General features: G+C 43.5%; 1 protein-coding gene across 1 annotated transcript; it reads left to right on the forward strand.

Moving 5' to 3' along the window:
* The first annotated feature begins 4,993 nt into the window (after window positions 1-4,993).
* On the forward strand, window positions 4,994-12,770 carry LOC130833512 (eppin-like). Its single transcript, XM_057703226.1, has 4 exons — window positions 4,994-5,399; window positions 7,123-7,254; window positions 11,750-11,917; window positions 12,455-12,770. Exons 1-4 carry the CDS (start codon window positions 5,270-5,272, stop codon window positions 12,466-12,468), a joined length of 444 nt encoding a protein of 147 aa, XP_057559209.1. The 5' UTR covers window positions 4,994-5,269; the 3' UTR covers window positions 12,469-12,770.
* The last annotated feature ends 317 nt before the right edge of the window (window positions 12,771-13,087 follow it).

The following is a 13,087-nucleotide window of genomic DNA, read 5'->3' on the forward strand; positions in this document are numbered from 1 at the left end:
AATGACATTTGTTGGGTTTGGGGTAAGTAGGTTTTATCCCCCTTGAGTTGTTTCCTCTTTATCCATTTATAGCTGTTGTTGAAAATGCCGAATTTTGCCAAATATCTTCTAAGCATCTAGTCATGTAATGATTTTTCTTCTAATTTGTTGGTGTAATAACATATAAATTTTCATATGGTGCACCATCCTCATATTCCTGGAATGACCTTAATCATGTTGAAGGTATAGTGGAATTAATACACTGTTCATTCATTGTTCATTCTTTTAGCAAATAGTTTATTTAGAATTTTTGTATCTATAGTTAAAAGAAAAAATAGGTCTATGATTTTCATTTGTTTTGCTATTTGAGTCATACTACCTCAAAAAACTAGCATGGAAAACTATTTGGGAAACTTGCCTATTTTTGGTTCCTTTAATAATGGTGTGTTTATATATATATATATATATATATATATATATATATGATATATTTTAAGTTAGATAGAGTTCTTAAGAAAAGATTTCTTTCCTTGATGTGGACCAGTTTTAAAGTCTTTATTGAATTTGTTACAGTATTACTTTTTTTAAAAAAATGTTTTGGTTTTTTGGCCCTGAGGCATGTGGTATCTTAGCTCCCTAACCAGGGATTAAATTTACACCCCCTGCATTGGAAGGCGAAGTCTTAACCACTGGACTGCTAGTGAAGTCCCTAGATAGAATTTTTTGAATTGAAGTATAGTTGATTTACAATGTTGTGTTGGTTTCAGGTATACAGCAAAGTGATTCAGTTCCTTGGAGTCCCTCATTCTGAGCACAGGATTGGTTCTAGAACACAAGTGTGGCTGAGGCAGAAGTAGGGCACCATGACCATCAGTGAGAAGAGGTAAGGGAAGGAGGGACAAAACCCCAGGTGGATCCTTGCCCAACCTTCTCAAAGAAATTAAATGAAGGAATGGGCCAAAACCATCGCTCATCCCAGGCCCCAAATACATAAATTTCATCTCACCTGCTTGTAAAGTGACACCTTTGGATGAGGCTGGAAATTTAGCACGACAGAATGGGATAGAACAACCAGGAATTCTGAGATTTCATTTATTTTTAAGAAAATTTAGAAAAAATTCAGTCTTATTTGGGGGCCCTGGGAACCACTTGGACATTTACAGACTCTGTTGGTCTTTAGCCTATGTCTCCACCAAAAATATCATCTTCATCCTCTTTGAGTTCACCACTCCTCTCTACCTTTAACTCCATACTAAAATATTATATCCACTCAAATAGCAGAAGATTCCCTCACGGCCTCTGGCAAGAACTTATGCACTTAACTCCCTCTTAACTTTATTTCTGACACTCACTTGCTAGGTGACATTGAGTCAGTATCTTCACTTCTCTGGGCCATATGATCTCTATCTGTAATTTGAGGAAATGGGACTTGATGGGCCCTCAGAGTCCTTTCACCTAATTATTTCAGCTTTCCACCCCTCTGGTCTGAGTTTGGGAGAATGCAAGTAGTAGAATAAGAGGGACAATACTGCTTAAGACATCTTGATTGTTCATTAGAAATTCTGTTCCCTAGTCTCTTTGTGGGATCTGGTGATGTTGTGAAGTTGGTGGGGAAGGATTCTACAGTGTAAGTGCTTAACATTCAGCTTGTGATTGCTGAGGCATCCATTTCAAAGACATCCCTCTTGAACAAACATATTGCCAGCTGTTTGATACAGCTACTAGCAGAACAACTAGACAAGGATGTAAAATAGATAACTAATGAGAACCTTCTGTACAGCACAAGGAACTCCACTTCACTGTACAGTAGAAACTAACACAATATTGTAAAACAACTATATCCCAATAAAAATAATTAAAACAAACACACACAAAAAAACCCAACTAGACAAGGAACCAGGCTGCGCCTATCCATGAAATTCCCCTATTTGAAAGCCCTGAGTAACTGAAACTGTGCGCAAACCCCTGTGTCCTTGTCTTTTGAAGTAAAATGTTGATTCAAGAGTTAATGATTGGGAAATGTGAAGATGTAGAAACAAAGAAGAACTGTTGGGCTGGGGAAATGGTAACAATTTAGACTATAATTCTGTCTCTTAGCAGAATCACGAACTCCCAGTTCCCTGAAGGATATAGATAAAGGCCTGACACACATTCCTAAGTTGTTTTTACAGGAAGCAGACCCGCTCCAGGTGAAAACTGCTGACCACAAGAACATAGACCCTAGATTAGTTGCAACCAGAATGTTGATGATTCTTGAAACTTCACTTTGATGCCAACCAATCTGAGAATTGTCCACAAGCTGATCACACCCTGTTCCTTGAACACTATAAAACTCCTCACTACCCCCTCCAGGGTGGGTCACACTTTTTTTTTTTTTTTTTATTATTTTATTTTATTTTTTTGGGGGTACACCAGGTTCAATCAACTGTTTTTATACACATATCCCCATATTCCCTCCCTTCCTTGACGCCCCCCCCCTCGAGTCCCCCCCACCCTCCCTGCCCCAGTCCTCTAAGGCATCTTCCATCCTCGAGTTGGACTCCCTTTGTTATACAACAACTTCCCACTGACTATTTTACAGTTGGTAGTATATATAAGTCTGTGCTACTCTCTCGCTTCTTCTCAGTTTCCCCTTCACCCCCCGCCCCCTCCCATACCTCGAGTTCTCCAGTCCATTCTCTGTATCTGCTTCCTTGTTCTTGTCACTGAGTTCATCAGTACCATTTTTAGATTCCGTATATGTGAGTTAGCATACAATATTTGTCCTTCTCTTTCTGACTTACTTCACTCTGTATGACAGATTGTAGTTCTATCCACCTCATTACATATAGCTCCATCTCATCCCTTTTTATAGCTGAGTAATATTCCATTGTATATATATGCCACATCTTCTGTATCCATTCATTTGTTGATGGGCATTTAGGTTGCTTCCATGTCCTGGCTATTGTAAATAGTGCTGCAATAAACATTATGGTACAAGTTTCTTTTGGGATTATGGTTTTCTTTGGGTATATGCCCAGGAGTGGGATGACTGGATCATATGGTAGTTCTATTTGTAGTTTTTTAAGGAACCTCCAAATTGTTTTCCATAGTGGCTGTACCAACTTACAGTCCCACCAACAGTGCAGGAGAGTTCCCTTTTCTCCACACCCTCTCCAACATTTGTTGTTTCCAGATTTTGTGATGATGGCCATTCTGATTGGTGTGAGGTGATACCTCATTGTGGCTTTGACTTGCATTTCTCTGATGATGAGTGATGTTGAGCATCTTTTCATGTGTTTGTTGGCCATCTGTATGTCTTCTTTGGAGAAATGTCTATTTAGGTCTGCTGCCCATTTGTGGATTGGGTTATTTGCCTTTGGTCACACTGTCTTGAGGGCATTAACCCACTGTGGCCCCTTTGCCTGGCAAACAATAAAAGTTACTCTTTTCTATTGCACCCAAAACCCTTGTCTCCGTGTTTCTATTAGGCGCAGGTGAACCGAGGCAGAGTTTCAGCAACGTAACCTAGATGACTAACTTCCTGAGTGACCCTGTTTCTCCCTTCCATGCCTTCGTTCCTGCTTTCATGCTTTAAACTCACCAATCAAGAGTGAACCCTTGAGGGAATTTCCTGGTGGCTCAGAGGTTAAGAATCCGCCTGTCAATGCAGGGGACACGGGTTCGATCCCTGGTCTGGGAAGATCCCACATGCCGTGGAGCAGCTAAGCCTGCGTGCCACAACTACTGAGCCCACATGCTGCAACTACTGAAGCCCGTGTGCCTAGAGCCTGTGCTCCACAACAAAAGAAGCCACCGAAATGAGAAGCCCATGCACCACAAGGAAGAGTAACCCCTGCTTGCCACAACTGAAGAAAGCCTGCACACAGCAATGAAGACCCAATGCAGCCAAAAAAACAAACAAAAAAACAAAACAAAAAACTGCTATTAGGTTAAGTGTTAAATCTAGGCTTGGTATCATAGGCTTTAGCATAAGTGCTATTTTGGGCCTGTGGTTTTTCTCTTTCACAGTTCCCTGAGGGTTTTGCAGAGATAGGTCCTGCAATCATAATAAGAACCACAAAGGCTGGTTCAGCCACAACACTGGCCCTGGTGGCGGTGGGAGGAATGCCTTTGGGGCTTTGTATGAATATACATGGTCTGCGTGAGTGCCTCAGGCATTCCTAGCCAAGAACATCACTAGCAATAGAATAAGACCCACACAATAGATTCCATAGGGACTCTGTGATGTTAAATTTTGTGACCATAGAGTCAGTCACCGATGACAAATATGGTTTTTGCCTGGCTTCTCCATCAGGTAAGACAGTTGGAGAACAAAGCTTTGTCCCAAAGTGCAGCATCTATTTAGGGAAGGAAACAGGGACCCTACAGATGATATTTACTCTTTGAAGAGTGTCTCTCCCTCTACCAGGACTGATTGACTGGCTGGTGTCGTGGGTTCCATGGCTGAAGGAAAGTTGACAAGTCCTTCTGCACTCTCTCTCTCTCTCTCTCCCACAGCCCCTCCTCTAGTCCAGTTAGAAACCAGCAACTCTGCTGTGTTATTGACCTTTATTGCGTTGTTGTCTCTCAGGCAGTCTCTTCCCTTCATTGTTCCTCCTCAGAAAACAGGGAGTTTGCACCAGATGGTAGACTCTCCCTACAAGCTCTGACATTCCCTCCCGCTCTTGGAACAACACAGCCTTGACAAACTACCTGCAAACTCTGCAGTCAGCCTGCTTCCTCCTCCCCACCTCACTCTGTGGAAACATCTTTACCCTTTGGTCTTTGTCAAAGAATATGAATGACCCCAAGAGAAAAGGGAGGATGGGAGGCAAGCATGGGAGAGGGAGAGAAAGAGACATAGGGACCATGGGAGAGCTACAGAAATGAAGAGATACCAAGATATCAATAGACACACATTGATCAAACAAACAAGAGTGAGTGTGCCAGCTAGAATGGAAAATGAATGGAGAATGAGGACATTCTACAACTCTCAAAGTTATTAAGGTGAAGACCCCTGATAGTGGCATTTACTCCTAAGGTAGCCTGGAAAGTGAGATAAGCTTTGCCTACTTTTTCCTGGTTGACCAGAAGGCCCACCCCAGCTGAGGGGGCTAAGGATCAAAAGCCACTGAATAAGAGACCCTTGCCCAGGACTGTGGGCTGTAGATGCCAGCTAGTAACACTGATGATTTCAGGAACTCGGTGTTCCCATCAGGAAAGGAGGTGACTGGCTGGACTCCAGCTCTTATATCCAAGATACTGACTACTGAAGGACTAGGCTGGACAAAGGCAGCCAGACATTTTTATGTTCTGGAACCACCAGACAGGACAGCTTTCCTTCAGAATGGAATCTTCTGGACTTTTGAGCATCCTGGTGCTATCCATCCTTCTAGTGAATGTCCAGGGACCTGGTCTGACTGAATGGTTCTTTCCCAGTAAGTATTGGGGCCTCAGCCTTTGCCCTGGAGCAAAAGAATATTGCTGGGAGGAAGAAACAAGCAACTCAGGCTCGAGTTGCTTTCCACCATCTTAGCCCTGGTCCTGGGTTGGGAAAGGGGGGAGATATTTGGGATATTTCTTCCTATTTCCCTCTTTATGGAAGATCCCTTCCATGAATGCAAGAATCCAGATCTGGGGCAACCCCTACTTTCAGCCCCCTTGAAATGGAAGGTCTTTCTTGGTGGAGAGGAGTGGAGAATCACAGGATATAGCATTTTTGGGATGGGCTACAGGAATTTGGGAAGCCTAAGGGACCTTCCCTTTACCCCACAACAAAAACAGCCCCTTTTCTTGGGACACTATCTCTATCAACTCCCGCTTCTTTCAAATGTAGTCCTATAAAGTATCCCTGCCTCCCCAGGGGTTCCTTGACTTTGGGGTAAAGGATAGTATCCAGAAATTCCTTTGAACTTAAGACAGTAATACTCCATGACTATATAGTAATAATGATAATTGCTACCATTTACTGAACATTCAGAAAGTAGGGATTTTAAAGAGAGGGCTCTGGAGTCAGACTTAATGGGTCCAAATTCTGGTTCCACCACTTAGTAGGCAAATTACTTAAATTCCATGTGCTTCAGTTTCCTCATCTGCAAAATGGGGATATTGATAGAATTTACCTCGTTGAAAGTTACAGGGATTAAATGAGAGAACACATTTAAAATGCTTAGAACAGTGCTCAGCTTATGGGAAACACTGAACAAATGTTTGTTAATATTACTGTGCATCCGTGACAATGATTATAGCTTTACACACTTTGTCTTATTTCTTCCGCACCCCTCGTAAGGCCAAAACGATTTTACAAATGAAGAAACCAAAGTTCAGAGAGGGTAAGTGGTAAATCAGGAGTTAGAATTTATGGAAACAGCACCTAGTCCAACCTCTGGTTTTTACATTTAAATGATCATTTAAGTGATCTCAAATCATCAAGACTGATCCCAACTTCATTTAGGCTATGACAGTGACTTAGCAAATGTTTCTCTTCAAGACTAACTTGAAGCTTGCATAAGTACTCACAGTGGGCTTCAGAAACAAAGATTTTTTTTAACCATTAAAAAAAAACCAAAAAAGAGTTGGAATTTAATATCCCAATTGTCTGACTGCCAGGGTGAACAGCATTTATCACTGCACAATAGCCCCCCCCCCCCCCCCCCCCCCAGCCAGAGGCACTCCCAAACACTATCTCCTCAACAAGCCCAAAATGACCAGATGGGCTTATACCAGTGGTTTTCAATGGGCGATATTGCCTTCCAGGGGACATTTGCAAGGTCTGGAGACTGTTATGGTTGTTACAACTGGGGAATGCTACTGGCATCTAGTGGGTAGAGGCCAGGGATGCTGCTAAATGTCCTACAATGCACGGAATAGCTCTCTTCCACCCATCAAATAGTTATCTGGCCCAAATGCCTCTAGCGGTTAGGTTTAGAAATCCAGCCTTAGGGAGTGGGACTAGGGGAAACGAAGTAGAGAGTGAGGGGTAGTCAGGAGGGAGGATAGTGCAGGCAGTGCTGGGAAATAAATGAAAGTCCCCAAGTAAAAGGATCCCTGGGGGTGAGCAAAGTGAAAGCGAACTTCCCTGACTCCCCGGAATTGCCTTGGGTCTGGAGGAGGGTGGGCACTGTGACCTACAAGACTCATGGTTATAAGTCCCTTCCCTAGAGAGATGCCCCAGAATCCAAGCGAATTGTGAATTCAAAGAAAGGGATGAATGTTCGAAGGACAAAAAATGCCCAAGGCATGAGAAGTGTTGCTTCTTCAGCTGTGGAAGAAAATGCTTAAACCTCCATCAAGGTAATATTGAAAGTCTCAGAGTAATCAACCCCTCTACCCATAACTTCACCATCTGCCCATTGGGGCTGGCACTGTCCCTGGTTCACTAAGGTCTGGTCTCTGAGCAAGATTGCTGGACTTGGGAAACTTGAAATTTAGATTCATCACTGCCCCTAACATGATGTATGACATCACAGAGTATCTTTATCCTGTTTGGGCCTCAGTTTCCTCAAACAAAAGATAGGTGTAGGGGTGGAATTAAACCAGATAGCCTCTTGGCTCCTTTTCACTCTTATTATTTTCCTTTTCTTTCTTTTTTTTTTTTTTCTTTTCTCTCCTATGATTTTCTTAGTCCCCAGGGCACCATTGTTGGCCCATCATGTATTAACATTGTTGCTGCAAGTGATAATTAAGATATTTGTATTTCTAACAAATATCTTAATAGCTACAAAAAACAGCTTTTTGCTCCAGATTGACTGCCTCTCTGCCTATACAAATCCAACTCAGCACCAGGAAGTCTCCCCTGACCACTCCAGACCAGAAGGTTTGTCTTTTGCTGATGCAATCTTAACTCCATGTCCATTTCCCTGGGCTCCAAAAAGACTATCAAAGATTCTTTTTTTTTTCAATTGAAGTATAGTTATTTACAATGTTTCAGGTGTACAACAAAGTGATAGATAGATAATATATTCTTTTTCAGTTTCTTTTCCTTTATAGGTCATTAGAAGATATTGAATATAGTTCTATATGTGCTATACAGTAGGTCCTTGTTGTTTATCTATTTTATATATAGGAGGGTGTGTCTGTTAATCCCAAACTCCTAGTTTATCCCTCCCCCTCCTTTCCCTTTTGGTGACCATAAGTTTGTTTTCTATGTCTGTGAGTCTGTTAAGACTATCAAAGATTCTTTATTCATTCATTTAACAAATGTTTGTCGAGTGTCTCTGGGACCCATAATAGGATTTGACCAGCATGGTCAGGGAGGTTGAGGAAGTCTTCCCTGAGAAAGTACACCTGGAGTTGAGTTCAGAAGGATGGGTAGCAAATTTAGGGGAAAAGTGAGTGGAAGGGCTTTCTAGGCACAGGGAATGTACATGTATAAAGGCTCGATGGTGAGGCCTAAGGACGCCAGAGAGCAAGAGCGTGTATGAGCGTGGTGCAAGGGAAAAAGACTCTTGGTAGGTAGGGTCTGGTGGGCCAGGGTCTCACCTTGATCTTAAGATCAAAGGAAATCCACTGAGATTGGCAGACACATGGTGTGGCTTTTACTATGCCTACAGAGCAGAAATGGAGTGGTATAAAGGATTTCAGGATGAAAGAAAATGGTAGCTTGGACTACATAGGTAGCTAAGGGGCTGGAAAAGAGTGGGATATGTTTGAAAGGCATTTAGGAGGTGAAGTAAACAGGATTTGACAATGGAGCAGAGTGAACAGGCAGGAGGGTAGTAAGTTGTTCATTTGTCTGTGGTTGAGAAATTCTGAATCCAGACTTGTTGCGTTCAAATCTCAGCTCCAGTTTGTACCAGCCTATTTATCTAGGGCAAATTCACAACTGTCCCTTGCTGTGTCTCAGTTTCCTCACATAACAAAAAGACTAATTTTAAAGGTTATTTGAGGGACTTCCCTGGTGATCCAGTGGTTAAGACTTCCCCTTCCAATGCAGAGGGTGTGGGTTCTATCCCTGATCAGGGAGCTAAGATCCCACATGTCTCCTGGCCAAAAAACTAAAACATAAAACAGAAGCAATAGTGTAACAAATTCAATAAAGACTTAAAAGAAAAGTTATTTGAAAGATCAAATATGTTGATGCATGTGAAGTGTTTAGAGCAGTGCCTGACACGTAATAGCCATGTGATACGTTAGTTCACATTATTCATCATTCATGACTGGGAGCTCCTATATAACAGAGGCCATGCCTTTTCTTTGTCTCTTTAAGCATCTAGCACACAGCAGGAGCTCAGTGAATAACTTATTCAGTTCAGATCAGGATGCATTTTGCTTCACCCTCAACGTTTGCAAAATCCTATGCTGTGCCCCACCGCCTGCTAGAAATAGGGTACCAAGATGAAATCAGACATGATCCCTGCTCACTAGAAGCTCACAATCTCATGGATGGGACTGAAGATGTAAACAAATGACAAACATGCACACAAGATTCAGAAGCACAGTAGAAAAATGCAGGATCGATTTAGGTAACTGTGAGGGTGTCATGTGTAGAGTGGAGTCCAAGACACCACAGTGGAGTTGATGTCTGGGAAAGGTTTTGAAGGGAGAATAGGAGTGTCACTAATGAACAGAGGGGTGACAGAGGGAATGTGGAGTGAATGGTGTGGAGGTGTGGGGTAGCATGGTGTGTTGAAGATTGCGGGAACATGTAGCTCACAAGGGGACTGTGGTAGGGGAGGAGGCAAGAGCCCCAAACAGGAGCCAGATCATGAAGGGTCTGTGGGTCATGGAAGACTTGGTCATGAAGTCAAGGTCTTAGCTGTGGAATAACACGATCAGCTTTGTCTTGGCTCCACCAGGTCTTTCTCTCTGGTGGGCAGCATGAAGCATTGATTGGAGCAGCCAAGTATGGAGGCAGGAAGATCAGTTTGAGGCTGTCTCAACAGCCTGGGCGTGAGACACTGAGACTTAAGCTAAAGAGAGGGGCAGACAGGCGAGCTATGAGAAGGTAAAAATCGGCAGGACTTAACTGTTTCGTGGTGGGGATTGATCCTTGTGGAACTTATAGTTTAGTTTGGACCTGTATTAGTTTGCTAGGGCTGCTGTAACAAAGTACCACAAGCTGAGTGGCTTAAACAACAGAAATGTATTGTCTCACAGTTCTGCAGGCTACAAGTTCAAGGTCAGGTGTTGACAAGGTTGGTTCTTTGTCAGGTGCTGAGGGAGAATCTGTTCCACACCTCTCCACTAACTTCTGGTGGTTTGCTGGCAATCTTGGGCATTCCTTGCCTTGTAGATCTCTTATCTTCATGTTCATGTGGTGTCCTCCCTGTGTGTGTGTGTGTCTGTGTCTGAATTTACCCTTTTATTTATTTTTTATCATTTAAAAAAATTTTTACTGGAGTATAGTTGATTTACAATGTTGTGTTGGTTTCCGGTGTACAGTAAAGTGAATCAGTTATATATATACATATATCCACTCCTTTTTTAGATTCTTTCCCCACATAGGTCATTACAGAGTATTGAGTAGAGTTCCCTGTGCTTTACAATAAGTCATTATTAGTTATCTATTTGAATTTACCCTTTCTATTTTTTAAATTATTTATTTATTTATTTATTTATTTATTTATTTATTGGCTGTGTTGGGTCTTTGTTGCTGTGCCCGGGCTTCCTCTAGTTGGGGCGAGCAGGTGTTACTCTTTGTTGCTGTGTACAGGCTTCTCATTTCGGTGGCTTCTCTTGTTGTGGAGCACAGGCTCTAGGCATGTGGGCTTTAGGAGCTGTGGCACTTGGGCTCAGTAGCTGTGGCTTGCAGGCCCTGGAGCACAGGTTCAGTGGTTGTAGTGCACAGGCCTAGTTTCTCTGTACCATGTGGCATCTTCCTGGACCAGGGATCGAACCCATGTCCCCTGAATTGGCAGGCAGATTCTTAACCACTGTGCCACCAGGGAAGTCCCCGAATTTACCCTTTTTAAAGGACACCATTCACATTGGGTTAGGGGCCACCCCAGTCCAGTATGACCTCATCTTAACTAATTACATCTGCCACAATTCTGTTTCAAAATAGGGACCCATTCTGAGGCACTGAGGGTTAGGACCTCAGCATTATGAATTGGAGAGGGAGGGGGACTCAACGCATAAGAGGACAGAAGCTAACTGCAGGAAAAAAGGGGCTTGACCACCTGAAAAACTACGTCTTGCCTTCCCTGCATGGACTTGCCCTTGACTCTGATCCCATATTCTCTTTCCTTGGCATGGTTTAGAGAACAGAGTAAGTGGCTTGTAATTTGGCATTTTCAAGGTACTCCCGTATCTTTTATCCATTCAGGACGTATTTGTTGAGCAGCTACTCTCCACCAGGCACTGTGCTGGAAGCTGTACATTCAGATACAATCAAGGAGCTCACAACTTAGAGGGCCACTGAGGGTGGTCATACTTACACCTCAGAACAGCTCTGTGAGACAAGCAGGGTGGGATTTTGCAATCCCATTTTAGAGAAGAGGAAGTCAAGGACAAGACAGGTAACCTGGGAGGTTGATGTGCACACACCAAATTAGGAGCAGAGCCATGAAACCAGAGGCTCCTCACTCTCAGGGGAGACATTGAATCCAGTGACCAGAAGGGAAGGGGGAGATTGATATTCCCCGGGGATGCAGACACCCAAACAACTCCACTCTGGGGTTTCCCTGCAAATGTGCAAATACTTCAATAGAACTGGGCTCCCAAAGTTTGAAAAGGTGAAAGGACCTTGTTCAGTTTCATCTGTGGTGGTTACCAGGGGGACGATTACAGTTGCTTTGTTTTTTTGGCACGGGCACTCTAAACTCTCTACTGTGGGGTCTCCCTGCAGACATATGCAGTATGCCCAAAGAATCTGGTCCCTGCCTGGCTTATTTCCGTCGTTGGTGGTATGATAAGACAAATAACACCTGCTCCAGCTTCATCTATGGCGGCTGCAAAGGAAACAATAATAACTTCCAATCCCAAGCCATGTGCCAGAGCACCTGCCCCCCAAAGGGTGAGTCCCAGGGGCCCCAGTCTCCCATCCTCACCAGGGCTACGCTGGGGGGTCTGGGTGTTGCTTGGTGCATTCTGGGATGGTTACATCCTTGACAGACCAGGTGCTGACAGAACCAGCTCCTATCAGGAGGTAAGAATGCGTCTTGCAGAGGGTTGGACAGTGGCTTTCTGGGAGCTGAGGTTGGGAAGGGACATGGTTGTGAATCAAAGCTGGCAAGTATGAGGGGTGGGTGGAGGATGCAGATATGGTGAAACCTCAGAGACCAATTCCAGAGAGGTCACAGGACATCCAGCCTAGTGCTGTACAGGTTGACCAACCACCCCTTCCAGGCCATCAATTTCCTCTTATAACTCTGCCAGCAACCCACTCCCATCCACATCCCATTTTTCCTTTAAGGAGATTTAGAGCTCCCCAGAGAAAACCCACTGTCTTTTAATCTCCTGTGAAAAGAGGTACAAACATAACTTCAAGATTAGTTCTGAAGATAAGCTAAGCCTAAGATGCTCAACTGGTCCTGTTCTTCATTCTCAACAGGCCCTAATTCCTGAATGCGTAAGGATACACTGGAACCACTACCGGGATTTGGCTTGTGATTCAGGACTCTGTCTATGTGCATGACAAATGCTCCAGGCTGGCTTCCACTGTTCCATTCCCAGCGTCCCAAGGCCTTATCTCTTCTCCAGACCGAACCCTGGGATCTGTCTCGCCTTTCTCCATCACAGTCTCTTTTTAGACATGATATTCTTCTGTTTTGATCCCATCTCTGTTTCCTTCCTTTATGTCTAACTTTTAGAACCTCTTTGTTTATACCTGTGTAGCTCCCATTTTTCCCAATAAAGCACTCTGTTTACTCCTGTGCCTCTGAGGCTGAATAGTTCACATCTGTTGGCACATTACACTCCGCAGAGAGTAAAGGGTCATTGAGGTTTCTGTGACACCGTTAAAGGGAGTGAAGAAAATCAGAGCCTTGAGAGCTGAGCGTTCCATGGATGTTATCCTCCTCTGTTTCTTCAAAATATCATAAGACCCTTTTAAGACAAGGACGCATGGGTGTTGCTTTAGTTTGGATCCCCTAGAGATCAATCCTAGGAGAAGGGCGTGGGTGAAAGTAGTTTATTTGGGAGAACTCTCAAGAAACACAAGTTGAGGAGTGGGATGAGTGATACA

Source organism: Hippopotamus amphibius, chromosome 12, assembly GCF_030028045.1.
Source record: "Hippopotamus amphibius kiboko isolate mHipAmp2 chromosome 12, mHipAmp2.hap2, whole genome shotgun sequence".
NCBI lineage: Eukaryota > Metazoa > Chordata > Mammalia > Artiodactyla > Hippopotamidae > Hippopotamus > Hippopotamus amphibius.